The 27,637-nt window shown below is 38.9% G+C and overlaps 4 protein-coding genes across 9 annotated transcripts in view; 3 read left to right on the forward strand and 1 right to left on the reverse strand.

The window, feature by feature from the left end:
- Positions 1-5,372, forward strand: part of slow (epidermal growth factor-like protein slowdown) — a 29,236-nt gene extending 23,864 nt beyond the window's left edge. Inside the window, 4 exon segments of the mRNA XM_018008630.2 lie at positions 3,778-4,034; positions 4,407-4,825; positions 4,890-4,995; positions 4,998-5,372. Coding sequence (XP_017864119.2) covers positions 3,778-4,034; positions 4,407-4,825; positions 4,890-4,995; positions 4,998-5,020 — 805 coding nt within the window. The 3' untranslated portion in view covers positions 5,021-5,372.
- A 481-nt stretch (positions 5,373-5,853) lies between these two features.
- Syx17 (syntaxin 17) lies at positions 5,854-8,364 on the forward strand. Its single transcript, XM_018008631.2, has 2 exons — positions 5,854-6,488; positions 6,748-8,364. Exons 1-2 carry the CDS (start codon positions 6,176-6,178, stop codon positions 7,329-7,331), a joined length of 897 nt encoding a protein of 298 aa, XP_017864120.1. The 5' UTR covers positions 5,854-6,175; the 3' UTR covers positions 7,332-8,364.
- LOC108614482 (uncharacterized) lies at positions 8,308-8,947 on the reverse strand. The gene is made up of 2 exons (XM_018008632.2): positions 8,762-8,947; positions 8,308-8,701 (listed from the first exon to the last, which is right to left on the reverse strand). The coding sequence occupies exons 1-2, from the start codon at positions 8,945-8,947 to the stop codon at positions 8,447-8,449; spliced, it is 441 nt and encodes a 146-aa protein (XP_017864121.1). The 3' UTR covers positions 8,308-8,446.
- A 1,096-nt stretch (positions 8,948-10,043) lies between these two features.
- TP53INP (Tumor protein p53 inducible nuclear protein) lies at positions 10,044-27,592 on the forward strand. Of its 6 annotated transcripts, none has more exons than XM_018008595.2 (5): positions 10,044-10,311; positions 24,919-25,607; positions 25,674-26,145; positions 26,283-26,493; positions 26,578-27,592. In XM_018008595.2, the coding sequence occupies exons 2-5, from the start codon at positions 25,202-25,204 to the stop codon at positions 26,734-26,736; spliced, it is 1,248 nt and encodes a 415-aa protein (XP_017864084.1). In that variant the 5' UTR covers positions 10,044-10,311; positions 24,919-25,201; the 3' UTR covers positions 26,737-27,592. The 6 variants fall into 6 exon arrangements, with proteins under 6 accessions (XP_017864084.1, XP_089324969.1, XP_089324970.1 ...); XM_089468843.1 differs by lacking the exon at positions 10,044-10,311 and adding an exon at positions 19,871-20,029; XM_089468844.1 differs by lacking the exon at positions 10,044-10,311 and adding an exon at positions 19,871-20,023.
- Positions 27,593-27,637: the final 45 nt, after the last annotated feature.

Here is a 27,637-nt window from a genome sequence, read left to right on the forward strand (position 1 = left end):
TTACACTTTCGTTATCGACTGTCTCTCACTCTCTATATTACATTTTTGTTATCGACTCTCTGTCTGTCTCTGTCCCTCTCTATCTGACTGTCTATCTATCTCCTGTCTACTCTACCTCTCAATCTATCTCTCTCACTCTTTCTATAATTCTGCCTCGCTATCTCTCTCACTCTTTCTATAAGACTACTTCGCTATCTATCTCTCTCACTCTTTCTATAAGACTACTTCTCTATCTATCTATCTCACTCTTTCTATAAGACTACCTTTCTATCTATCTCTCTCACTCTTTCTATAAGACTACCTTTCTATCTATCTCCTTTTGTCTCCTGTCTCTCTCTGCCTCTTCTCCGTCCTTTCTTTATATTTTCTAGTCTAACCGCTCTCTGCTTCCATGTTTCTGTCTCTCCCTTTTCTCTAAATGATTGATCACTCTGCTCTTATAGATCTCTGTGTCTACTTCTACTTCATATCTTACTAATCTATCTGTCTTTCTCTTTTCTCTCTCTCTCTCTCTCTCTCTCTCTCTCTCTCTCTCTCTTTGCCTATCTTTGCATCGCCCCGAGTAAGACCTAGTAAAGCATATTCCCAAGTCAATCTCAGTTCGGTTTCTAAATGAAGTATATAAATATTTTCGTTGCCACAACAATAACAATTAATCCGAAATAATTATCATATGCAAAGGTTGAGCACGTGAAAAATTGATACAGTTCGAGAGATGAAATGGAAACGTGATGCTGGCGGCAGGCATAGCTAAGCCCTCGACATATGAGCAGCCATTTGTTAAGCACAGATGCTGCAGTCCATTAAAGCAACGCCCACACACACACACACACACGCATATACAAATAATTTGCTGCCAGTTCACCTTTTGGCCTGGCGCTGAGTCAGAGTCAGAGTCAGAGACTGCGCTTCGGCCAGGCTCATCAATTTCTGCTTCGATGTTCAATAAAAATAAATCGTAAATCAATAAGAGCTGCACTCAAAGTTCAGAGCCAAAAAAACTTGGCCTCACTCTCTCGCTGCCTCCGTCCCCTCACTTCCCGCTACACTGTCACTCTTTCACTTCGGCATTTTTTTTCTTGTAAAATTTAACAGTTTTTTTTTATATTTACGAAATTCATATTTTCATATATTTTTTGATTAATTGGCTTGCAATACAGTTTCATCTGAAATATATTTTGATTGATGTTTTTATAATTTTTGTCCATAAACTGAACGATCTGAACACTTTAGCTGCCTTATATAAAAAGACAATCAAGCAGCAGCAGAGCCACAGACAGAGCCAAAGGCAGAGGCAGTAGCAGCAGTCGTTGCAGCTCTCTTTACGGTATTTCCAGTCAGCAGAGGGCTGCCTGTACAGGTTGCAGACTGGGCTGCTAGCCACAGGTGTTCGCCGAGCAATTAAAAATGTAAATTTCAAATCTCTCACTCTAAACGTTTGTAAGCAAATGAAGCCAATGAAGCCGTAGTCGCTGCTCTGCCACAGCGCACCGGATCCGGCTGAAGATTTATGCAGTCAAAAGAATGGGAACATGTTTTGCTCTTCTTTTTGTCTGTTTGGGGCATGGGGCATGGGGCATGCTGCTTGTTGCACTTTGGCTGACACAGTTACGAAAACTTCCGCATTTTGTTCTCGCTATGGATGATGTTGCTCTTCTTTTCCTCCTACTTCGTCTTCTTCTTCATCTTCATTCTCGTGGCGCCCTTATTGCTGGCTAGCTGACTGGCCCGTCTCTCGCCGTTCCTCTCTGTCTCTGGCCTGCACACTGTTGCATAAATAACGTGAGAATTATGGCGCAGCCCAGTTGCAGCCTGCAACATAACATAAATATGCATGTGCTGCAATAAAGAAATTGTTAAATGCCCCGAATGGCCAGCGAAAAGTCCCGCTGCGCGCCTTTTCCATATAAGCTTGGCCATTGTGAAAGCGGGTATATCGGCTTTTGATAGTAGTACAATATATGTATTTACTTCTGAATATACTGAAATTGAATTTATGTATCTAGGATAATTACAAGTGTGAATATAACCTTGGTTCCTTGTCTCTTCCTCTCCTGTAAATAAATTTTATAATTCCGCTAAAAAAAAAAAAAAAAATAAGTTTTTCTTTTTCTTTTCCACATATTATTTTTTCCTTCTTCAAATCTACTTTGAATTTGATTTTTAGCTTTCGCCTCCTTTTAAACCAATTCTATCTCTTCGAGTCTTCTTCTCTTTTTTACTTTTTTATCCATCCATTGCATTTTTCCATCCTTAAATCTTTCGTTTCTTTTCCCTTCTTTCTATTATATTCCATTTCCGTTTCTTGTTTTCTCTTCTCTTCTCTTGCCACTCTTCTGTTTTGTTTTTCGTCTTCATTCGTCTCTATTACCATAGTTTCTGTTCCACTTTCAGCTCTTCTCTTCACATTCCTGGTATTTCTTTTTCATTTTCTTTCTGCTCCTCATCTTCTCCTCTCATTAAAACTTAATTATTCGATAAACAAAAGCTTTTCCTGTATCTTGGACGGGTATTATGGAGTCGTTTATCTTTTAAGTTCTTGTTTGTTTTGGATTTCTTTTATATATATAAACGAAGTCACAAATTTGTGTACAACGGTGCACGTCCACAGCTACAAGCTGCAGCAGCTATCAGGCACAGCCTCTGTCTCAGCCTCAGTCTCAGCCTCAGCCTCTGTCTCAGTCTCTGTCTCAGGCTGAGCATCGGCTTCAAGTGAAGTCAGTCAGTCAGTCGTTGACCACGTCACGCGTCTGCAATTGTTTGGCCCGTATCGCCAATTACGACACCAGCAACCAGCAGCAGCAGCAGCATCAACAGCAGCAACTGTTGCCCTCGTCCAGCTACTTGTAGTTTATGGTTGCTTCTTTTTTTTATTACTGTTTGACTTTTTGGGCAGTTCGAAAAATCGAAACAAATTCAAAAAGAGCACAAGAAAAACCCGCTTATTATCAACGTTTATGTGTTGCTGTCGCTGGCGGGCAAAAAGGTATTCTCATGTTGTTTTTACACTTTTACAGTTTGACAGGGACTACTGCAGGAGACAACAGTATCAAAAATATAAGAAAAATATACATATATATTATGTAAATATAAATATATAAAAATATAAGTATGCAATTCGTTTTTTTATTCTATTTTTCTAAGCTTTTGGCCTAAGTATAAGAAAACTCTGTTTCAACAGCCTATGCCCTTCTATGCAATTCTCATTAAATTAGTTCTTGCACATTGTTAAGTAAAAGCGACGAAAGTATGCGACCAGGCAGTAGGCTGAATTCTCCTTATATATAGTATGGTATATATTTTTCTCATATTACATACATTCCATGCATACATGAAGTATCTAATTCTATATTCATATGAAATTGCTGCTCTAGTTAATTTGAGTCACATTCGCATTCGTTAACGTATTTCGTTTGGGGCCAATAGAAAACTTGGAAGTTTTCATCGCTGATTTCGACACATTTCGTGACGAGTTGTTCAATGCTCGGAATGACATGCGGATTGACATTTGTGTGTGTGTGTGTGTGTGTGTGTGTGTGTGTGGACGACAGACAGAGAAACAGACGGACAGACAATCGTCGACAGATGCAGACGCTTCTGGTCTATGGGCGCTGGCCAACCTGTTGGCCAGTTTATTATGACAGCGAACGGACTGTGGCCAGGCCAATGCCAGCTGGAAAAGTCAGTTTCGATTTTATGTTTTGGATTAGTTTTAGTCTTTGCCGAATTTCACTTTTTACTTTGCTGATCCACGGTTCGATCTCTTGCACCCAACAGGCGACACATTTGCGTGCAGCAGCGCACCATCACGATGCCGGTGAAGACGACGGAGGTGTACACGCGGCCCACCTGGAAGCACATCAGCACGCCCTGCCAGCCGCCCACGCATCCCGGCCAGATGTGCACCCGCGTCCAGCTGGTCCACGAGCAGGCCTACCGGGATGTCATCAAGCACAAGCCGGCGCAGCAGCTCAGCTATGAATGCTGTGCGGGATGGAGTCGAGAGACGCCAAGAGCGGATGCGTGCAAGAAACGTGAGTAAAGACTATAAGAGAGAATATGAGAGAAGGAGAGAGGAGTATATGACAGATGTGAAGAGGAGCAGGAGCAGTTAAAGTGCAGAGAAGATGACAAAAGAGAACAGAGAAGAGATAATAGAAGAGAGAGAATAAAGGTTAGCTATGAGAGTAGAGAGAAGAGAGTAGAGAGAAAGCATATATGAGAGAATAGAGAAGACATGACAACAAATGAGTAAGCAGTTAAAAGAGAAGAAGAAATCCCACTGACACAGAATATAGTATATGTACATGAAGAGAATATAAGCTTGACGGGAGAAGAGATGTGAGAAGAAGATAATTGAGCAAGAGAACAGAGAAGAATCTATCTGATCCCAATTTCTTACGCAGCTGTCTGCACCACGCGCTGTCAGAACGGCGGCAATTGCACGGCGCCGCAGACGTGCAGCTGTCCGGCGGGCTTTACGGGTCGTTACTGCGAGCAGGACGTGGACGAGTGCCAGACGGAGAAGCCGTGCGATCAGCAATGCGTGAACACCCAAGGCTCGTACTACTGCCGCTGCCGGCAGGGCTTCGTGCTGCAAGCCGATCAGCAGAGCTGCCGGAAGAGTTCCTCGCATGCGGACGATGCATTCGAGGCGCGGGATCTGGAGAACGATATTGATGATACAGACGCAGAGGTGGTAAGCAGGCTGCAGAAGATCGAGAGATCGCTGGCCAACGAGCGCATCCACACAAATGAGCTGCAAAAGTCACTGCAGGCCACCTACAGTGTGGTGGACACACTGAAGAGTAGGCTGAGCACACTGGTAAGTTGCGCTAGACCGACTTTGATTGCTCTATAATTTAACTAATGTCTATGCTCTTTTACAGGAGAAGCAAGCGATGGATGTGAATCGTATGCAAACGAATCTCTATAAAACAGAATCGCGCACCAACAAGCTGGAGAGCATGATAAATCTATTATTCAAATGTCAAACGCACCCAATGCCAATTGCCCATGAAATGAGGGGAGCGCGGGGATGATGACCTGATGTGCATTTTATTTTAGTTCTAATTTAAGCTAAACCATAATCATAATGTGTTTGTCTGTAGCTGCTCCTGCTTGTAAGCCATTCCCCAACGCAAGTGCCTCCGTAGCTTTTAAAGAAAACTCAAAATACGAAATCAAGAGCAAAACAAAATTGAAAATTCACTTAGTACTTAAGAGCATGTGTCATAAATGTATGTATGTATTAAAAATATGAAATCTCTAGTTTTTAAGTCTCACAATTTGCTATGTGTCTAGTATTTGCATGTATTTGTATATAGAATATAAATGTATATGAGAAATAAAAATAAATACATTTTTTGTAAGCATTTAATTTTGAATTTTACGCGCGCTACAAATGCTGTTAAGTTAACAGTGCAGTGCTGTGTTGTTTGGAAGCAGTGCAAAGTGGCATCCCCATTAACATCAGAAAATCATAAATATGATGTCGGTGTGCGAAGCATTTTAAATTTGGCGCGGTTGGCACTCTGCGTAGTTAACATTGCAGCGTTGCCACTATTACGGGCAGTGCAATGTGAGCACTTTTAATAAATGAGTGGGCAACACTGTTTTATGGCAGGGCTGTGTGCGTGTTAAGGTATGACAGTAAGATGCTGTTTTAAGCTGTCATATGGGAATCATATATGCTTAGAAAAACATTTCAATTAAACTATTATATTTGATTATGCACATTTTTTCTACATATATTCTCTACTATTAGCCTCACATTGACATTGAAGGCAGAGAGCTGGCTGTTTATTGACTCTCTCCATTGCTGCCAATTGTTTATGACGTCACTGGTAGAGTGTTCAGAGAGCGCACCCGCATATTGCGCACTCTGAAATATTAGCCATGAAAAACAGCTGAAATTTTAATGGAACCAAAACAAAAGAAATAGTCATCAGTCGCAATTTCAACTATGCATTAGTAATCCACACAGTTAACCAAGACAGCTGTTGTGCGCTATCGGTAGCGTGAAAAGAGAGAGTAAAAGTTAAGATTCAACCACAAATCAGACATTGAGGAGACATCCAAAGCAAATCTTCGTGGGGCTTTCGTGGTTTCAAGTTGGATGTGGGTATCGCCCGCACAATCAATTCATTGACAATTTGCAGTACAAAGTGCGAAGATGGTGGACGATAAACTAACGCTGAAGCAGGCCGAGGTCTCAGTGCAGCGCTTCCAGGAACAGGCTGTGCCCCATCATCTGAGTCTGCTCGAGAATCATCGGAGCAACATTGAGAAGAGCCTCGCCCTGGGCGATTGGCACAAGATTAAAAAAGAGGAGCTAAATGCAATGCGTGTAATTAAACAGATTAAAAATTTACTGTTAGAAATGGATGCACTGCGCGAGAAGCTGCGAGATGAGGATCAGGAGCGTTTCGACAAGCTGATGAAGGTGGGCAAGGATCGAGCCTTCGAGGGCATGAAGAAGTTTTCAGGTGAGCCAAGAGATTTTAAAGAGTGTTTTTTTTTTTTTTTAATTAGTTTTATTTATTAATTAGTTCGCTTGAGTAGTTCATAGGCAATTGACCTTGAATAAGTATAGTTCGCGTAGGTCAGTTACTCAATTGAGATTGGCTCATAATTGATAGAAATGTATCTATCCTTTACTGCTCAATAAACAAGTTTACTTCATATTTTTTTTCCTATATTCCATATTTTGCTGATCTTTCTAAAACGCCTTATATTTGCTTACAGAGTTGCAGCTAAAGACGCCCAGCGTCCAGCAGGATGATGATCAGGATAATCACTCCTTGGTGGACATAGAGAATGCGCCCGCTCTGCAGCATGCGCTGCCGCAGCTGCAAACAAATTTCCAGCTGGAGGAGCATCAGCTGCTACAGAGGCAATCCTGTCTGGAGCAAATGGAGCAGCTGCAGCATGAAATCTATGATCTCAATTGCATGTTCCATGGCATGCGAGAGTTGACACAGGAGCAGGCAAATAGCGTTCAGTCTATAGCAGATAATGCAGAGGAAGCTTTGGAGAATGTAATCGAGGGCGAGAAAAGGCTAAGAAATGCCTTGACTTACAAGAAGGCGATGTATCCGGTTGTGGGCGCTCTGTTGGGCACTTGTGTGGGTGGACCCATTGGCATGGTAGCTGGCATAAAGGCGGGTGGTCTCGCTGCCGTTGGCTGTGGCATACTGGGATTCACTGGCGGATCTGTGCTGAAGAGCAATCCGAATGTGTTGCACGGCAGCATCGAGGAGCAGCAGGCACAACAGCAGGATGGCAACGAATCCACCGAGACTCTCGAGCTGGCCGAGAAGTCCGAATGACCAAGAAGCAATTCCAGGGTCTTGGCAACTACGACCATGTGGACAGGCAACAGGCTCCGTCTGGAGGCAGCCACCACGGGCGTCATATGCAGTGTGCGCAGCTATTGTAACATACAGTGAGGGCGTAGCTAAAAAGTAGAAGGATGAAAGTCCTTGAATTTGTTTGTGAGGCAGCAGACGCAGAAGGACAACTGAGAAATATCTGTGCAATTTATATTTGCTTTAAGTTTATAAAAGGTTTAACTATTCGAATCTCGCTTTGAGATCTTTAAGTAAGAGTGAAGCAGTTCCAGATTATTTGATTCATTTCGGTAAACCGAAATGAATATTACCCTAAGGAAATATTTTTGTATTGAAGAAGAGATTTTGATTATCTCTTCTTCAATGAATGTTCCCCTTTTGTAGAGTCATTAATATTAGATCTTGAACGAAAGAAGCAGTTTCTTCGATCTGCTCTTCTTCAATCCATTGTCTTAGCTAGAGATGCAGACAGAGTCTGCTGATTTTAAGCTCTTTGCAATGTGTTCTCCCATCTTCTTATTCTCTACAGTCTTCTCTTGTTACAAATGAGCAGAAGCTACCAGGCGAAAGTACTTTTTAAAGAGAATACGAATAAGGTCGCAAAAAGTTCTGTGCGATTTATAAATTTCCAGTTTTTTTTTAGTATAGAACTTGCTAATTCTATCTTTTCCTAGTTTTTCAACCATGATAGTTAAGACCTCTTCGATACGCCTTCCAATATTTTGTTATTCTGTGCCATTTAGGAAAAACTTCTAAAAATCTTTCCCCTTCAAATTTCTGCTCTCACCTATATCTCTCTTTCTCTGTCTCGGAAATAGTTTAAACGTTAATTGTTGTTTTAGCCATGACAGTTACCAAGTAGCTTACCTATATATATATATACCTAGCAAATAGCTTCTATAAATGTATATCCATTGATTTACTTCTAATTATCTTAAGCTTAAAGTTTCATGTGTAATTTTAAGGTTTTTTAATATGCAATATAAAAAGCTCTATTGCTAACAGTTACGAAGTTGAGTCTAAACATATCTTTAACTTTATGCTATAACTTAAGAGCTAGGCGTGGTTGGGCGAGGCGTGTTTGGCCTTCCCTTTTATAACGGCACATTGACCGTTGTCCAAGCCTGTTTGAAGTTCTTCTTCTGTGCATGCTGCTTCTTACGTAGACGCTTCGCTGTCTTCTTGCGCTTGAACCATTCTGGATAGTTGCCGAATTGATCTTTGAGTGTTTTGCTATTGAAAACATGTTCGACACCGGTTTTCTCGTTCACTCTGACAATCTTTTGGCCCTTCTCCATTTTCTCCTGATGCTCGTACATCAGCTCCTGTTCCTCCTTGGTCTTGGCTGCCTGTTGGAGATTTGTTTATAGTTCATATATTCCACCATATTCCTCACAATTTCAGCTTACTCTCTTAATCTCCTTAGCTGTCTTAATCTCAGCAACTTCGCCAATTTCCATCTTGATTTCCTTGCCATCTGCATCCAGCAGACCCAATGTCTTCTTCAGGCGTATTAACTCTTTCGCGTCATAGCGCGCCTTCTTGATTTTGTTCATCTCATCGCGGCGTTTGCGCGAACGATTTTGGCGTCCCATTATGGCTAATAATTAAGAATCGGCAAAATATATTTAATTTGCGTTGCAGAAACGTCAACACGTGCAGCAGCTACAGATGTTTGTTATCGATAACAGTTATCGATATGAGCGTTGGTGTCTGCATTTTGATGCTCGATTTTGCGTTAACAGCAGAATGATTAACAGATTGCTGTTAATGATAAACTCAAATATGCGCAGGCCAAATTAATTGTCTGTTAAATTTAAATTGTGATTTTTCGCTTACCGACTTTTAACTATTAGAAAATTGAAAGTAAAATAGTTTTATAAATCATTTTAAAGTAAAAATTACGAAAATTGATGGTTTATGTAAAAAAGTGTGAATTCTAAAATTAATGAACTGTTGAAAATATATGCATTCTATATTAACAAAGAGCTGACAATTGTAATACATAACATTATAATTAATTTCAATACTTGAAGTCCTTCGCTCTGCAAATCAAGTTTTGTTTACGATTTTTTTTTTTACTTTTTTTTTTTGCTTATATAGTATATACCCTCTATGTATGTAGTACGGTCTGCACAGCAAACCAGTTTCTCACTCTCATTCTCGCTCATTGGTTGCAATATGATTTTTGTATACAAACAAAAGTCAGCTGCTAATTGTTTGCTGCAGAGAGCAACAGACAGACAGAGAGAGTGTTAGAGGGAGAGAGAACGAGAGACGAAGTGAACCCAGCGATGAGAATATAATTTCCATTATAGTTAGTAGCAAGTTGAAGAAATACCCTAACTTATTTGTTCATATATTTAATTTTAAATTGACTTGTAAATATTTTAAACATAAATATATTAATTTTAGAGTATGTAGAGATATTTAAACTATATATATTTTACATAAGTAGGTGAATTCAGTTCGCCTTAGCTTATTTATTTTGGTTAGGGTATTTCGTTAGCCATCATTATTTTGCATTGCACAGGCGCAGCAGCGTTTGTGGCAGTGGCAAAGGCAGTCATATCAGGGTAACTGTGCCGAGCTCAGCTGTAGAGCCACCAGCACCACCGACACCACCACCAGCCCGACTAGCACCGTCGACTGGGCAGCTGAGTTGCCTCTTCTTCATTCGCTCGCCGTCAGTCGTCGTTAGCAAACGTCATCCGGAGTTTGTGTTGTTCGTCTTGTTTCTACTAAACACCACAAAACAAAAAACAAAAACTCACCCCACTCATTGAAAAATTATATATTTAATTAAGAAACATTTCGTAGATTTTTTAAGCTTCAAGCAAGCATTGTGCAACAATTTTGCAGCAGCTAAAAAAACAATTTCAACTCGCAAAGTGATTTTTTTGTGCAGCCAAAAGGACCTTAGATTGCAGCGGATCAATAAAGCTAAAGGGGCAGCAAAGTAAGTGTACACAAATACAAATACAAACACAAGTATAAAAGCCAAAGCCAAAGCAAAAGCAAAAACACAAGCAAAGCCAAAGGCAAATGTTTTGCGGAAGTCAACATAAAAATGGCATAGAAGCTGAAGAGGAAGAAGAAGAAAGAGGAAGCGTAAGAAGCAGAGCGCATTATATTGGAAATGTATATATTTACATACATGTACATGTGTATATATGTATGTATACATTTTATACAAATTTGTTTTATGCACGATTTACATACAGAAAAGCGCAGCCAAGCGCAGCATAAAAAAAAATTCTGATTGCACCTTCGCAGAGTTCACACTTTGTACACATATATGCATACATACATATATCTAAATTTATGTGTGTGACCTGTGCAGAACTTGTCCGGCCTGTCAGCGCAAAAGGTTCTACATACCATTGTGTGTGTGTGTGTGTATACCCTATAGCCTATGCCATATCTTTAGCTGCAAATCTTGCTTTCGACGTGCATCTCGCATTGTTTTTGTCTTTCTTCCTTTCGATTAGCCATAAATAAAACTTGCAGCACGTTTTCAGCTTTAACAGAGATGCTTATCAAATGTCTTCGTCTTTTTTTGTGGACATGGCCTATCAATTCTCAGTTCTCTTCAGTTTCTTTGAAAAAAATCTAGCTTTGCTCAGCTTAGCTTCAGTAGAAAAATCCCCAATACTTCCGAGTTCAGATGAAAATACGTTTAAAATTGTTTAATACTTGATTATCACTCTGATTAGCCTTTAGATGCATTTCCTGATGATATAAAAATAGCATTGCTTATGCCATTTAATTCTATAAATTATTTTGACCTTACAAAAATTTCTAAATTGTTGCAAATTTGATAAATATATTTAAACGTTACGTCAACTATTTCTCTATTTAATTTTACTTTGCTTTTTATTTGAGTGCTTTAAAGAATGTTTTTATTTAATTTAAAAAAAAAAAAAAAAAACAAAAATAAAATTTTTTTTATTTATTTCTCATTTATTATAAATTTTTTTGAATTCTTAAAAATTTTCTATTATGATTTTGACAATTTTAATAATTTCTAAAAATCATTATAAATTATTGATCATTTTATTTTCTATCTTCATGGCTTCGCTTTTCATTTAAACAAATGTATTTGAAATTCTTCACCTGTGTTCAAAAGTATTTTAAAACCATGTCAGCTGTTTGCTATTTGATTTTCAAATGATATTTGAAATGTGTAAAAAAAAAAAAAAAAAATGTTGGACCTGAGCCAGCAACAAAAAAAAACACAAGAATACTGAATACAATTTTCTTTCGGTATAGCACGAAGAAATGCCGAAGCGCAGACCGCAAAAAATATATATAATAAAATATATGGTGAGCACAACCTTTTCGCTTGATGAGGGTATATAAAAAGGATCTGCGTAGATACCTAAACAGAAAAATAAATTACAAGAAATAAATATAATGAAAACCCAATCACGCAGGCTCGCCAAGTGAATCACACAAAAGTGCACAATAAGCCAGAGAACAGGTCTTGCAGGCTCATCTCATTGTTTTTGTTGCTGCTTCGGCTTCTTCTTATTTTCTTCTACTTATGGTACTTATCTTCGTTTTTTGGCCGATTTTTCACCTGGGTGTTAGAGCGAGTCGGCAATAAATCAAGTTGCAAAGGCAAAATGTTTATAAAAGCAAAAAAAAAAACATACATAAACAACAAACAGCTGATGTTGTGTGCATGTATGTGTGTCTGTGTGTGTGTGTGTATGGCTGCGTGCCTGTGTGCATTCAGGTTGTTTCGAGTTGGTTCGAGCAAGTCGCTCGAGTCTGGCAACTGGATTTTGGTTTGGTCCAGCCCAGGCACGACTTGGACTTGAACTAACGAGCCGCAGTCGAATCTGACTGCGGGCATCTCTTTAATTGGCAAACATAGCAAAAGGGTAACAGAATATGCAGCTGCACTGAGAGAAATTATGATGTATATTATGTACATTTCTATAACATAAATAATGCCTGAAACTTATTTAGAATATCTAAATTAGAATATCATAGACTTGAGTCAAGAAATGCATATATGTAATCCTCTTTTTGGGTAATCTCATGTAAATTTCGGCCCTTTTCTCTCACTGTAGTTTGTTTCGACTACTACCGATTCTCTTGTTAACTATTTTTGAACCAGTTTTTGCCTTATATGGCGAGCTGACTGCATTTTAGGCTGGTCTAGTCCAGTCTAGTCGTGCCTTGGGCTTAGACCCTTGGGCTTGACATAGAAAGTCAGTTAAACAATTAAGTCATCATTAGAGCGCATTAGTGGCTTTCATTAGTGCAGTTAGCGCTGACGCGGCAGTTTGTCGACGCTACCTGTACAGGTCGACAACAACTAGAATAACAATAACAGCAAGTCAGGTAGAGTCGGGCGGCAAAGCGGCTTTCCGAGTCAGCTAATCTCCAAATGGCACGCATTGCGAACAGACCCTAGCCCCTGGATAATTCACAAACAATCATTCGAAAGTTAGTCAACGACTTTATACCCTGTATGAAGTGGGTATATACGGAAATGAACATTTCAGAGTTGGTCAGAAATTTATATAGTAGAGATTGAGAGAATATTTGAATAAAGATTCGGAATACCCTAAACTGAATAGAGAATTTATTATACCCTGTTCATAAATCCGAATATGAATATTTTTTTATGTATAAATAGCAAGCAGAGTTTGCAGTCACTCATGTGTAATCTCCATCTCTTTCTACTATATTGTAACTGTAATTATGCCTATCAGTAACGCACACACACATACGCACATACACACACATACACACAGTCAGAGCCAAACAAAAGTCATCAAGTGTTTCGCTCTGTTTTGGGTTCGATTGCCTTTGTCCTCGGCTTGGTGCCTGGCCGTGCATGTCCTGACAGGCATATCCTTTCAACGTAGCTAACTTATGACATCAGCAACAATAACAACATGGGTTAAGGAAAGTGAATTTTCCCCGTGTGCGTCGTTACCAAAATAAAATAAAAACCCGCATTGCTCTCTCTGTGGCATATCTAAACATAACTTTTCATATGTCAACTTCTTTATTTGTCAACTTCTTTATTTGTCAACTTCTGTCCACAAATTGATGACGTCATAATTCTATAGAGACTGCCACCCAGGTAGGGCCAGTTGGGCTTGCAATTTACATTTGCTAACTGCGCAGCTCTGCCTGCTCCAGCCCCGGGCTGCCTTCCCTGCTTGAGATGCCATACAGTGGGGTTGTTTATTTATTTATTTTTTTTACATATGCGTTCAGCTGACGTGTACATTTTCTACAGGCATTTCTGTTGATTTGCAGCGACAACAACAACAGCAACAGCAACATAAATAGCATTAATCGATAAGTTGCAGCCTAAATTAAACGCAATAGAAATATATATACCTGTACATATATGTATGTATCTATGTGCGTGTATGCGAGCTCTCCAAAATAAATCAGTCGCCGAATAGCTAAGGTGACCCCCAAAAACAGAGGCAAAAGCTGTTTTTTTTTTGGTCGGCTCACTTTTTGTACGCGGAAGTTACTGTTACTGTGTACACACACGCATGCATGTACATAATTGCAGTGAAAACTCACACATGTGTCTGCGTGTGTGTGTGCAGAAAGTTGGGCACTGCGCAGGTCAAACACAGCAACTGACAGTTTGTTTGTAAACAAAAATGCCAATGCTCGAACAGCAGAGGGTGGCAGCAAATACAGAAGACAGAGCGAAAGAGAGAGAGAGAGAGACGCCAGTGAGAGTGGGCATCGAGAGTGCTGAACGCGAGAGAGTGGGTTGCCTGGGGAGTTGCTTTTGCTGGGTGACATGCTCTCGCTGCATGATTGCTGGAGAACTTCGCTCAGCAGTAAAAGCAAAAAGCAACAACAACAACAGCCATGAGAGGACCCAGTAACCAACTGTGATTTAAACTCTGTATGTGTATTTTTAGCGTTGCAACTGCCTACAGGATGAGGGAAAGGGATGGCGGCATTAGCATAGGCTCAAACGGAGGGAGAGACAGAGGAAAAAGCAGAGACAATGTCATAGCAATGGGCATGAGCAAAAACAAAAGCAGAGCTTGAGATGGAGGCAGAGGCCTAAGCTTAGCTATAGGCATTGGCAGAAGCAGAAACAGAGCTAGAGGCAGAGGCAGAGGCACAGGCAGAGGCGTAAGTCGAACTAGAGACAGCGGCTGGGGTTATTGATGCATTTAATGTTAGTTATAAGTGTTAACTTATAGTACTTTCTTATACATAAATACATACATATGTAATTAATATTTACATAAATTCTGATTAAAGTTCATTGCACGTTGAGAGCTGTTGAACGTTGCGTGAATATTTAAATTGCGTTGATTGTAACAGAGTTTCTTGTAATCGCTGATTGATTGATTGACAATGTTTAGCATAGATTGAGGCCTGACCTAGTGGCCCAGCCCTAAAGACACACACATAGCATATACATACATACATAGTATTTATATAAACAGTTATTTTTGGGCTCTTAAGCAAAGTGATAAAATAAATGCGATGTTCCGAGAAAGAATGAAAAACAATATAAAAGATTGCCTAAAAATATCAACTGCGACGCATTATCAATTGAAATTACGCATTATTAAATATGCATTTATACAAAACAAGACAAGGTGCACACATATATAAAAGCTATTTATATATAAATCTTAAATGTCAATTATAAAGCTGTGTAAAACTTGAAATACGCACACATCTACATATAATATATATATTTTGTATATATGATATATTGACTTTTCACTTCGAAACCTGCCTGCTTAAATTTTCGATTGACCGATAAGCTGTATATGGGATATTGCCAAAGGCTTCATGCGTCCACAAGATCAGAATGTATAATATAAAGTTCGGCACTCGTAATACTCAATCTGAGAACAAGTGTTCAACATCTGCGAAGATATCAAAAGCGAACGCAACGTTTGCGTCATCTGAGGCGAAAGCTTTGTATTCCCACTTTACGAAGCGTAATGCGCCAATATGGGGTATATGAAATATATGTATTGCAAACAATTTTAAATACATCTGAATAGCCATTAACAGTCGAATAATTTTAAATGGGCTTACAATATGTGGAGCAGATATATTTAAATATGATACTAGATTTTAAAGATTTGATATACCCTACATTATCATATGATTACATACTAAACATTCTTACTAAACATTCGCATTCCGTTCCATAATATACCTTAGTCTTTAAAATGCTCTTTAGCTCCGAAGAAATCTAGTGAAATAAATTTCAAAGGGTATTCAGCAGTCTATAATATAATTGACAATTTTCCGCTCTTGCATAATGTGCCATAATATTCAGCTCGAGTTACAGCGCGTATTGCTTTCTGTGACATAGAAATGGAGATTTCATGATGTCGTAGGAAGCTAAATGCGCATTTGCCTCAGCGCAGCTGGGGGTGGCTGGGACAGGCGAGTGGGAGGTGGGAGCTTGGAAACTGGGCAATGGGTAAAGGGAACTCTTTGTTTTATTTTATGCGCAGTTGCCGCCGACTGATCCGACGACCCTTTCCGCCGGCGACTCCAAATGCCAGCGCATTTGTTTAGAATCATGGGCAAACATTTGTTTGCCTATCTCTTTAGATAGACGCCAACAATAATTTATCGCTACTGCGGCTCGAATGTCTCTCTGTCTGTAAACAAGCGCAGATGATTAGATAGAGTGCAGTCAGGGGAAAAAAGAAAGGAGAAAATTGGGCTTTAGAAATGCCAACTATGCTACTTCAGTTGTTTATTTGAGTTTTGAGTGGGCTGCTATTTGTTTACATTCGCTTTTCTAATATGTTTTTATTATCGCTTTTATTTTGTTGTTGTTAATTTTTTGTTTTCATCTTTTTATGCAATGACGCCCAAAGTTTGTTTACATATTTTTCGATTTCTCTACGCATTTGCCGACGCTTGTTGTCATACCCTGCACTCATGTGAAATGGGTTAAGGGTATAGCGATTTTATGGGTAATTTGTAACAGAAGGTGTCAGCCGAAGGAGGCGGGGCTGAAAACATTATTGATTAGCATCAATTGAGTCAATATGGGTCATCTGCCTGTCCTATGCTGCTGCATGTCCTTCCATGCTGCTGTGTGTTCGTCTGCCTGTCCTATTGTTTTCCTGGCTGTCTCTGTTTATTTGTCTTTCGTCAGTTCGTCTGGGCGTACGTCCATTTGTTCGACCGTCTCTATGCCATGGCACGTTGGGTCGCCTGCCCTGTCGTCTGTCGTTCTCTCTGTATGACCGTCGCTCCGACCGTCTGTCCGTCCGTCCATTCGTTGGTCGGTCTGTCTGTGTCGGTTTGCTTTGTCTGTTTGGTCATTCGTTCGTCTGCCCGACTCTCATTAGGTCGGTTTGTACCCGGGTCTTTTCTTCTCTCAACCTCTTTCAACACGTCCAAGGATCTATGAGAGTTAGGGAATCGAAATAATAATTTTCTCCTCGATTATTAGCATTCTATTGAATAGATTTAAATCAATAACTAATATAAGTTATTTAAGCATATATTTATAGGGAATTATTGTCAAAGAATCCTAAAGAGATTGTCCTAGTTATAGAGCATTCCACTTTGTTTTACTTCAGTAATACTAAAAATTACACAATTTTATCCTATCTAGGGTATCTTCTAGTAGTTCATGCCCCACTAGAGCCCACCTACTCGATTTTGTTTTTATAGCAAAGCTTGGCGCGTGCGAAATGAAATTATTAAAGATCTATATCTATGGTTATATTCGTTTCTTCATATACATTTATCATCAAACATATGTACATAAATTTGGTCGCTTACTCTTAGGTCTTTGCGTCAGCTACTTTTCTACTCGTGTTTTTATACCCTGAACCCATTTTCAATGGGAAATCAGGGTATAATGGTTTTGTTGAAATGTATGTAACAGGCAGAAGGAGGCGTGGCAGACCCCACAAAGTATATATATTCTTGATCAGGGCGACGAGCTGAGTTGATTTGGCCCTGTCCGTCTGTCTGTCCGTCTGTCCGTCTGTCCGTCTGTCCGTCCGTCCGTCTGTCCGTCTGTCCGTCTGTCCGTCTGTCCGTATGTATGAACGCGTCGATTTCAGAAGATATAAGAGCTAGAGACTTTAAATTTTTTTTAAAATGTCCGTAATTACAGCGCGCATATCAAGTTTATCATTAAAAATCGATAACTCAACCCGATCTTTTTTTATCGATAAAAAACCTTATCGAAACCCAGTTATAAAATTATATCTTCTACACCTTTATTGCTAGAGTCTCCAAATTTTTAATGTATGCTTATATGCAATTTATACAATTTCGGTTTTTGTTAAAATTTACCCCCACCTCTAAATTCACCCCCTCACCCTCACTTTTGTAAAAAGCGTATTTCAAATACTAGAGACTTGTGCTTTGACAATTACATGTATATTCATGTTATAATCATAATCTGAAAGTTTCATGAAGATCGTACGTCCATAAAAAAAGTTATTAAACAATTAAGTTCTCATAGTAAGCGCACACTGCAGCCCATGCGTGTTTATGCGTGGGTGCTTGTGTGTGTATGTGTTTGTGTATGTGTGTGTGTATGTGTGTGTGTATGTGTGTCTGTATGCGTGTGTGTGTATGTGTGCCTGTGTGTGCGTTTGTGTGTGTATGCATGTGTGAGTGTATGTGTGTCGCAGTTCGCAGTTCGCAGTTCGTGTCGTGTTTCTTATGTAAGCTGAAAGACGCGAAAAATTATTGAAATATCTATTGCTCCAAGGGTTCAGGGGATCTCGTAGTCGAGCAGTCTCGACTAGAGCTTTTTTACTTGTTTTTTTGCTACTTTTTAGGTTAGCTACTAGTTGACGCTGCGGTTGGCCAATTTGTTGGCCTCTCACACTCAGTCAGCTGTTGCATGATAAAATTTCTAAAAATATAGCAAAAACCCAAACAAAACAAAGCAAAACACAAATTGCATAGAACAAGCAAACACACACAGCATTAACCTTGAACCTGGCCGCGAGGTTGTACGGTTCTATGTACTAAATATATAGTCTCTTATGTGCTTATACATATACCAAACTTTATCTAAAGCTTTTGCTAATAGCTGTTTATTTCTATGATGAAAGTGCTCTGCTCAGGCATACAAAATATTTGGTTATATAAAATGGGCTGAGGCTAAGAATTTAAGAAGAAGAAAAACGCAGAAACAAAACATTTGGCAGCAAAATATTTTCAATGTAAGAAAAATTTCGATGCGGCAGCAAACTACAAAAGAAAACTTGAAGAAAATGCAGCAAAATTTGAAAATCTAATTTCTAGAAAATCTAGATAATTGTTATATTACAATTATCTATTAAAATTAGCTGTAAACTTAATGAAAATGTTGCAAAAATTAAAAAAAAAAAAAAAAATCTAGAAAATTCAGAGCAATATAATATAATAATATATTAAAAATATATAATAGCTAAATAAAATTTAAATATAAAATTAAAATAGAGAAACATCAAAGCGACGTGCCTGATGAAGTAAAAAACTGCTTAAAATTTGGCAGAGCTAGCTGAGCTGAATTCGAAGTATAAGCAAGGTACAGTCTACGCATATAATGTTAGTTGCATCAGCTTCAAGGCAAAAGACTATTGCTGGATTCCTAAAAGAGCTATATATAATATATATTGTATATGTACATCAAAAGATATATGTATTTCCAACTGGAAATTAACTAATTAGAATGCCTAGTATGTCTGGCGATTGCAGCACGCGTAAACTGCTTAGCTTCTCCCTATTTCTTGCTTTATTTGTTTTTTCATAGAATATTTCAAAGTTTTTATGCGATAGCTGATTACTGAACTCGTTTTTGCGCCCGTGACTTGGCAGTTTCTATTGTATAGAGACAGACATAGAATTATATTAGACTGAACTTTGAGCAGACGCTGGGGGAAAATAACCAACCAATGGCCAAACTACATTTCGCTCGCTTAGTCACAAGCTACAAAAAAAAGAGCCACTCGGTCTGCCAGCTATAGGAAAAAAGTATCTGCGAGATACACAAAACAAACAGTGTTAGGGAGTGGTTAAGCAGGGGCGGGGTGGGAGCAAGGGGGGCCAGGCGAGGCGCACACATAAAAGTGTGTCAGTGCGCAAACGTCAGCGCAGCTGATCGCCATACAAAAGCTACGTGTATATACAGAGAGAGCGCGCAACATTAGAGAGCGAGAGCGAGCGAGGGAGAGCAAAGAGAGAGAGAGAGCGCTTGGCATTTGTTAGTAAACAAAATAACACGAACTGCGCGTATGATCGGACGAGTGCTCAGCTGCTTGGCTGCTCGTGCAGCATAATTTTGGCGCTGTCTGCTTTTGTTTACCAGCTGAAACCCGACGACTCTCTGCCTCCTCTCCAGTCCCCGCTCCAGCGCTGCTAGTCTGTTCGTTGCTTTTTTTTGCGTTTTAAAAAAATACATAATTATGTGTTTAGATACGCTCGTTCGTTCACTCGATCGTTGGTTCTCTTGTTCTCTTCTCACTTGCTCTCTCTCTCGTCTTCGTCTTCGTTTTCGTCTTGGTCTTGGTCTTCTGCTCTGCTGCGCGGCTTGAACTGTGCCTGAGCAGCTGCCCCGCTGACATTCGCCTTTAATATTTGAAAGCAAACGCAACGCGCGGCACAGCCAAGTGCAGCAAACAAAAGTGAAATACACACACGGACACACACGCCGTCCGTTTGAGGTAAATGTAAGTGTAAAGCTAAAGAGCTGCTCAAGCCAAGCTTCAAGTGTTAACAAATTGTGCATAGCCAAAAGAATATAGAAACCGAAGCAAAGGAAGCAAAAGAAAACAAAAGATACTTTTGGGTTAAGCTGCAGCCACAACCACAGCCACAGCCACAGCTACAGCTACAGCTACACAGATACAGATACATTTGCAAGCTCTCACATCTACACACCCTCTCTCTCTGTGTGTGTGTGTGTGTGTGCGTGTGTAGTTTGTAGCTTTTGTTCTTTTGAAATTCAAATACGCTTCCGTTCAATTCAGTTGGCAAACGTGTGTCGACTTTGCAGTATCTGCAGTTGCTGTCCGCCCTGTGTATCTGTGTATCTTCAGCTGTGCATCTTTGTGTATCTTTATCTCTGTGTATCTAATTTGCGATTCTCTTTCGGTGTGTGCTGATTTTTTTATAGTTGCAGCAATCAGTGATATTCGCTAACCAGGTGAGCTGAATCAGCTGATGAAATTCAAAGCAAGTGCAATATTTTTGTTTGCGAATTTATCTTCTTACATTTTGTATCTTTATTTTGTTGCTGTTGGTTTTTGGTATACCACAAGGTCAGCTGTGACGTCAGCGACGTCTTTGTGCGAGCATTGCATAATTTGATTTAATATTATTATGAGCCTTGCGGTTTGCCAAATGCAGTTTGAACCATCATAAAAATAATAATAATAAAAACTATACACACATACATAAATACATAAATATATATACTATGTGTATATAGAAAACGAAATCAAACAAAGCCAAAACAAAGGCCGCATAGAGCTTTGTGCTAATCAATTGCGTTAACTGATAGGAACGCACACGTCTGTGGGGGCGGACCTTAGTTAATTTCATATGTGGGCGCAACACAGTTGAAAAGCTCTCGATACTTAATGAATATATCAATATGTATATATATATATATATACATATATATATATATATATAGATATCTTGCCTTGTTGGGCAATTGATAATTACATTAAGTTTGCTGTCGAAATAGTTATCTACCTTACTGATTTACGGACAATCATAATGAATTTATTAATTGATCAAAGAAGAATAAGTACACTGAAAGAAATAAAAAGAGAATAAGAAAAAGAAAAAAGAATTAAAATTAATATTTAATTTTAATGCTTAGACTGATAGCGAAAAGAGTAAAATAATAATTTTAAAATTTGTTACACTGAGAGAAATAGTCAACAATGTGACACTTTTAACCCTCACAGTAGTCTTAATATATAAATAATAATATATTTTGAATAATTGAAAACAAATTTTCTACTTGTTTTGTGTGGCTAAAGAGAAAAGTTGTTACACTGAAAGAAAAAATCGCACATTTGCTACGTACTTATGATTCAGTAGCTTGCAAGCTTAAAATAGAAACAAATGTTTAGAAAATAAAATAAAATTATGAAAGTGAACAAAGCTGAGTTGCTACACTGCGCGAACTTTATACTGTATTAGATAGAGTAAAAATTAATTTTAAGTACCAGTTAGCTAAAACGTTGATCCGATCTATATTGCATGGACTCTTTTTTTTTTTTTTTTTTTTTTTTTTTTTTTTTAATATCTTCTTCAATTGGCTTAGGATTTTTTTTCTAAGTGTACAAGTTCCATTTAAGCTTTTTGTACTATCAGTCAAATCGTGTATTACGTATTAGCGAAAGCCCCAGACAATTAGTTCAAGTTCATTAGTCTAGAAACTGGAAACGAGAAATTCTCGCTTGCACAGCCTCCCCCACGAGCCTGAACTTTCGACTCTCGGCTCTTCGACTATGTCCAATTTATACTATATAGAATTTAGATATTGTTTAGCTAAACAGTGGAACTGTCTAGCCAATGCGTCTGGGCAAACGGGCTTATCGAAATGAATTTGCTGATTCGAAGCGATAAGGCACATAGTTTGTTCACTTGAGTTGTTAATTAAGGTGTACCATATATAGGTAATGCTATAAATGTCTAATATATATGTATTTGTACATGTAGTTAAATATAGATATTAATCTTATATAAGCGATCAGCAATCAAGGTCGTTGCAAAAGCAACAAATGACAAATGAAAATAAATGCTGTAGATGCTGTTCTGAACAGAGCATACACACACACACACGTAGACACACCTACACATGTAGTACATAGCTTAACTGAAAGAGACAATTGCCATATTTATATATATAGACAGCTTTATATGAGAGCATTTCTATCTAGCTGGCAAATCGTTTACATGGTCAAGGCTGCGTCTCTTCAGCTGACAAAAGTGAAAATCAAGTGTATATATGCGATATTTACTATATACAAGTCTTTATATATATATACGTGTACAGCTGATATACACGCGCAGTCATTGCCTTTTTGTTTACCTCAAAAGCCGTTATCAATTGTTTGTGTGTGTGCGATTTTTATTTTTTTTTGCAGTGCATTGTCTAAAAATAAAAGTTAGAGCCAATGTTTGAGACGCAGTTGCGATTTGGAACGTGTTCCAAATTAATATGACAGCACGAAATGCACCTCCCCCAATGGCATGTCGTAATGCCAATTTGCCATATAAACATGCATATATATGTGCACATTATATTTATACTAATATAGAGAATGCATATTTGAAATATGCTTAGGCATTCCAACGTCAAAGTCAGTTGACTCTCTCTGTGTGTGTGTGTGTGTGAGTGAGTACATTATGCAAGATTTATATATGCATATTTAGTATATGATTGTTAAATAAAAGTCAGCTGATGGTCAACTGGATTTTATATACATACAATATATAACATATAAATTATTTACTGTAAATTCTTAAGCCAATTCAAGCAGGTTAAAATTATATTTAAAAAATTAAAAAAATAAGAAAATAAATAAATAAATAAAATGAAATAAAAATAAAAATAAATAAAAATAAAGTAACAAAATAATAATACATTTATAATATAATAAAAAATAATATAAATCAAGAAATAGTATAATAAATTAAATAGTAAAAATATAAATTTTATAAAAATATATTTACACAAATCAGCGTTCAAAAAAAAAAAAAAAAAAAAAAAAATATATATATATATAAATAAATAAATAAATAAATAAAAATAAAAATAAAAATTTAAAATATATAAGTTGAAATAAATAAATAAAAAAAAAAAAAATAAAATAATATACAAATAAATTAAAAAGTAAATAAATAATTAAAAATACAAGAAACAAAATGAGGCTTGAACTAAAAGAAATAAAATTTCTATTTTATATTAAATATTATAGTTCACTATGACAAAAATCCATAATAACATAACTACATAGTCCATAACTACTTTACTCCATTAAAGGGTATCTATATACGCTTCCTGCCCCGTTTTGCCTTTGTGTCAATCAAATTCTTCTTTTGTTCAACTTTCGCTGACATTTGGCTGTGCAAATTGTCGCACGTTCGAGAGCTTTAGACCTGGCTAATAGAAGTCAGCGCGGCTCGACGCTTTGTGTCTCTGCTGAAACAAAACAGATTTCACTTGCCTGAGAATCGTCGAGGGGGAGTAGGAGGAGGGAAGGCAGTGCACTAAAGCAATGGCTGTTAGTTAGTGGTTATTTAGTTGCTTCGTGGTTGCTCGTTTTGCGGTCAAATTGTAAATTGCAGCTGAATGCAATTGGATTTCGTTGAGTCTGGCTGTGTTTTGGCCATGATGCGATGTATGGCTATTTGCGTTTGGATGACTTCGGCTGCTCCGCTACTCCGCTGCTCCGTTCGACATTCACAATTTCACAGACAATTGCCATAAACAAGCGGCAGCGTTTTGCATTTGCCCATTGGCACAGTTTTTGATTATCAAGAAACGTTTCCAGAGTAATTCACAATGGCAAAGCGGCTCAAGCAACAGTTACAGCTTGCATAGATACAACTGATGCGAGCCGAGATATATCTTTAATATAGTATTTTTATGCATATATATATATGTATATGAATCTCTCATGACGCGCGCTCAATTTAAATGTTATGCATTTGTCTCTCTCTCTCTCTCCCTCTCTCTCTCTATCTGTGTGCATTATATATAATTGCCTTGATCATATGTTTGTCGCATGCACACAGCGGGCGGAGTGTGTGTGTGGGGGGGGGGGGGGGGGTGGTCGTTCAGTTAGCTATCAAGTTGGCAACTTAATGGACTGTGCAGCGTCGCTTTATGACAATGAATATGTATGTTTATATAGGCAATATAGCTGTCAGCACAGTGCCTGTCAAACTGCCCGCAGGTCAATTGCAATATAAGCTATATAATTGCCAATGAGAGGGCAAGACTAGAAAATACCCTGGAAGTTATTGAATATGAAGCAAGATTTCGTTGTAATGGATTTAAAATAGATCAACTGCATTATTCAAAAGATTGTACGTCTAGTAAATACCCTATAGTTCCCAGCAACTGAGCTGTAATTGGTTGACTATTGTTTCTATGACTTATGCAAACGTGTGCCTCACACACCCGCTGCACCACTTACTCATCACAGGGTATACAAACGCAACTGAAAATTCGCATTTTTCTATTGTAACAAAATCTAATTAGTGTAATCAAAGTAATTGGCAAGTGGCGCAGCTGCTGCTGTTTTGTGTATGAAAACAATTGAAATTGAAATTTTCAATTCCAATTCGGAATTTCGAATTTCACTTTTGCATTGGGCAAGCGAATTTCAATTGAATTAAAGCAATTAAATGTGCGCAATAGCCAAATAAATTGAGTTTGAGTAAATATTAAGTATCCGCAGCGTTGTGCAAATTAGAACACGCTTTGTAGTCATGTGTGTGTGTGTGTGTGAGTGTGTGAGTGTGTGTATTACGCAATCGTCTCTCTTTGGTCTACATTTGTTAATTGAAACATTCGCTCTTCCACTTTCAGACAAAGACAAAGCAAATAACTAACGGGGAACGCAGCAAAGAGACGTCGCAGCGTACAAAAAGGGAATAAATAAATAAGACTGAGCAACATAAACAGCATCACGATTAAGCAATCTCTTAGCAAGCGCACAAGCACATTGATCTCAACTCGATAAGCAATATCAACAACAATCAAACAATCGATCAATCAATCAATCAATCAATCCATCAATCTATCAACCACACAAGCAATCAAGGCAGACCAGTCGATAGCCAACTGCAAACGCTCTCTATCTCATCGTATAATGTTTAGCAGTCTTGCAACGTTTCTATTTGGAGCGCAACCAACGTCTGAGTCAACGCCAAGCCAACCGAGTCCTGTCCAGAGCAATCCCAGCGAGTCGGGTAACGAGCAGGCAGCACCCGGTGGCGATGTAATCGAGGTAACCTCCTCAACACCTTCCGTAGCGGGCAACCAGCGTGGACCGTTGCGGCTGAGCAACAGCGGCAAGCGGGGCGGCGCCAAGAATCGCCGTGCCAAGCAGCGACAACTGCAACAGCAGCAGCAACATCAACAACAACAGCAGCAGCAGCAGCAGGGCGGACAACGCAAGCAGCCGGCGACGCTAACGAAGCTGCTAACACCCAACGGCGAGTGCGTCATCGAGGACGACATCGATGAGGACGAGTGGTACATAGTGGAGAAGGAGGGTGAGTGACGCAGAGCAACGCATATACCCGCTGACTACGCTGCTAATGGGTGTATTTCCATTTCAGATGAGGAGAACGACTCGCTGCCACGCAGCGACTCTGAGGAGGAGCTGACCGTGGCCAGGGCTGCAGCTGGAGCACCAGCTGCTGCTCCTGCAGCTGCGGCGCGTCGTCGCCAGCACATCAATTCGCATTCCTTGTATAGTGGACCACGTCCGCAGCAGCAGCGCAACTACTTGCAGCGCACGCGCGCCGCTGGCCGCACGCTGAGCATCTCCACGCTAAGCCCGCCACGCACTGTGCCAGCCAATGAGCTGGGCAGCGACACGTCGGCTGTCAGCCAGTCGCTATATGCACCTGTCGCCGCCGCTGCTGTCTCGCCCAGCGGCAGCGATAGCAGCAGCAGCAGCGGCAGCTCTGGCGCTGGCCTGCTGATGGAGGAGTCCTGGTACGTAACACCGCCACCATGCTTCACCTCGATTGGGCCAATCAATATGGAAGCATCACCCTTTGAGAATCTATTGATTGAGCATCCAAGGTTGGTGATTTTCTCTACCTCCAAAACAAAAACAAAATACAAAAAATTCCCCCTCCAAAGCGCAAAGCACAACTGCACGCAAGACCTGGCGTATACTTGATATTTTTGCTTACCTCTGCTCTACTCTACCTTTGCAGCATGTCGGTTTACCATAGTATTAGGTCCAGCCAGGCGGGCACGGAAAGTTTCGTTAATCTTGATCTCGGCTCAGCGGCGGTGCCAGAACCAGAGCCAGAGCCAGCTCAGCCGGCTGCGGCGGTGCAGCAGCCGCGCAGCCACAGCGCTCGCTTCGATCGCCATGCGGCGGCAGAGCTGAAGCAGCAAACGTTGGCTCGTCAAAGCCAGAAGGTGGGTGGCCATTGCTTTGACATATTCAATATAGATACTAATCTCTCTCTCTTTCCCTCTCTCTCTCTCTCTCTCTATCTTTAGAGCCACAACAAGAAGCAGCATCAGCAGCTGTGCCGCAGCGCCATTAAGCGCGCCAATAAGGTGCGCGACTTCCAGGCCAAGGGTCAGCGTCCGCGCCGCTCGGACATGCAGCACTGCAAGCTGGTCAGCGGTGCCAACAACAACCGCAAGTGCTGCTAATGGATGACAACTGTACCATAAACCCACACACACACACACACACACACACACCCTATCCTTCATCTAAGGCTCTCTCTACATATTCAAAAAGTAAACGCGCTTTGGCAAGGCGCAACAGAATTTTAATTAGTATTTTAAATTGCCAAAAAAAAAAAAAAAAATAAAAAATTACCAAAATGAGAAAAAAAATTAACAACACCACAGCCGCAAAAATATCAAAATTTAGCAACTACAAAAAAGAAACATATTTAAATATTTAAAAACTAAAAATTTACCAATTAGTAATTGTGTAAAAAAAAAAAAAAAAAAACAAAATGAGAAATTTCAATTCTGTGTAAAGTAGTTTTAAATGTTTACAGTTTCAACTTAAAAGCAAAAAATAAGAAATAAAAAAAAAAAAAAAAATCTACCAAAAAATGCAATAAAATATTTTCAAAATGAAAAAAAAAAAAAAACAACAAATGTTCAACATAAAATGACAAAAAAATGTATAAAAATATTTTACTAATTTAGTCTTAAAGCTAAAAAAGAAAAAAAGGAAAAAAAAAAAACAATTATAAAAACTTTAATTATTTATTTGTATTTAAAATTGCAAACTTTGTATGATTTAAGCCACGATCAATGCGATCTATTCTGAATTTAGTTATATGATTTGTTAAAGTGAAACAAAATGCGTGTATTTTATGTATGCTTCTTGTGTGAAATGTATTACAGTGTATCAGAGATGAGCAACAGCGCTTGCTGTGAATGAAAGTATGAAAAAATGTGAAAAAAAAACAAACAAAAACAAAAAACAAAAGAAATATTAATTATATAAATAGAAAACCCAATAAAAATGATAATGCTACGATCTTAAGATATGAGTTGGCCAACTTTTCTTTTCTTATATTGTGGATATTCC

Source organism: Drosophila arizonae, chromosome 4, assembly GCF_054131065.1.
Source record: "Drosophila arizonae isolate 15081-1271.41 chromosome 4, UAZ_ARI_1.0, whole genome shotgun sequence".
Lineage (NCBI taxonomy): Eukaryota > Metazoa > Arthropoda > Insecta > Diptera > Drosophilidae > Drosophila > Drosophila arizonae.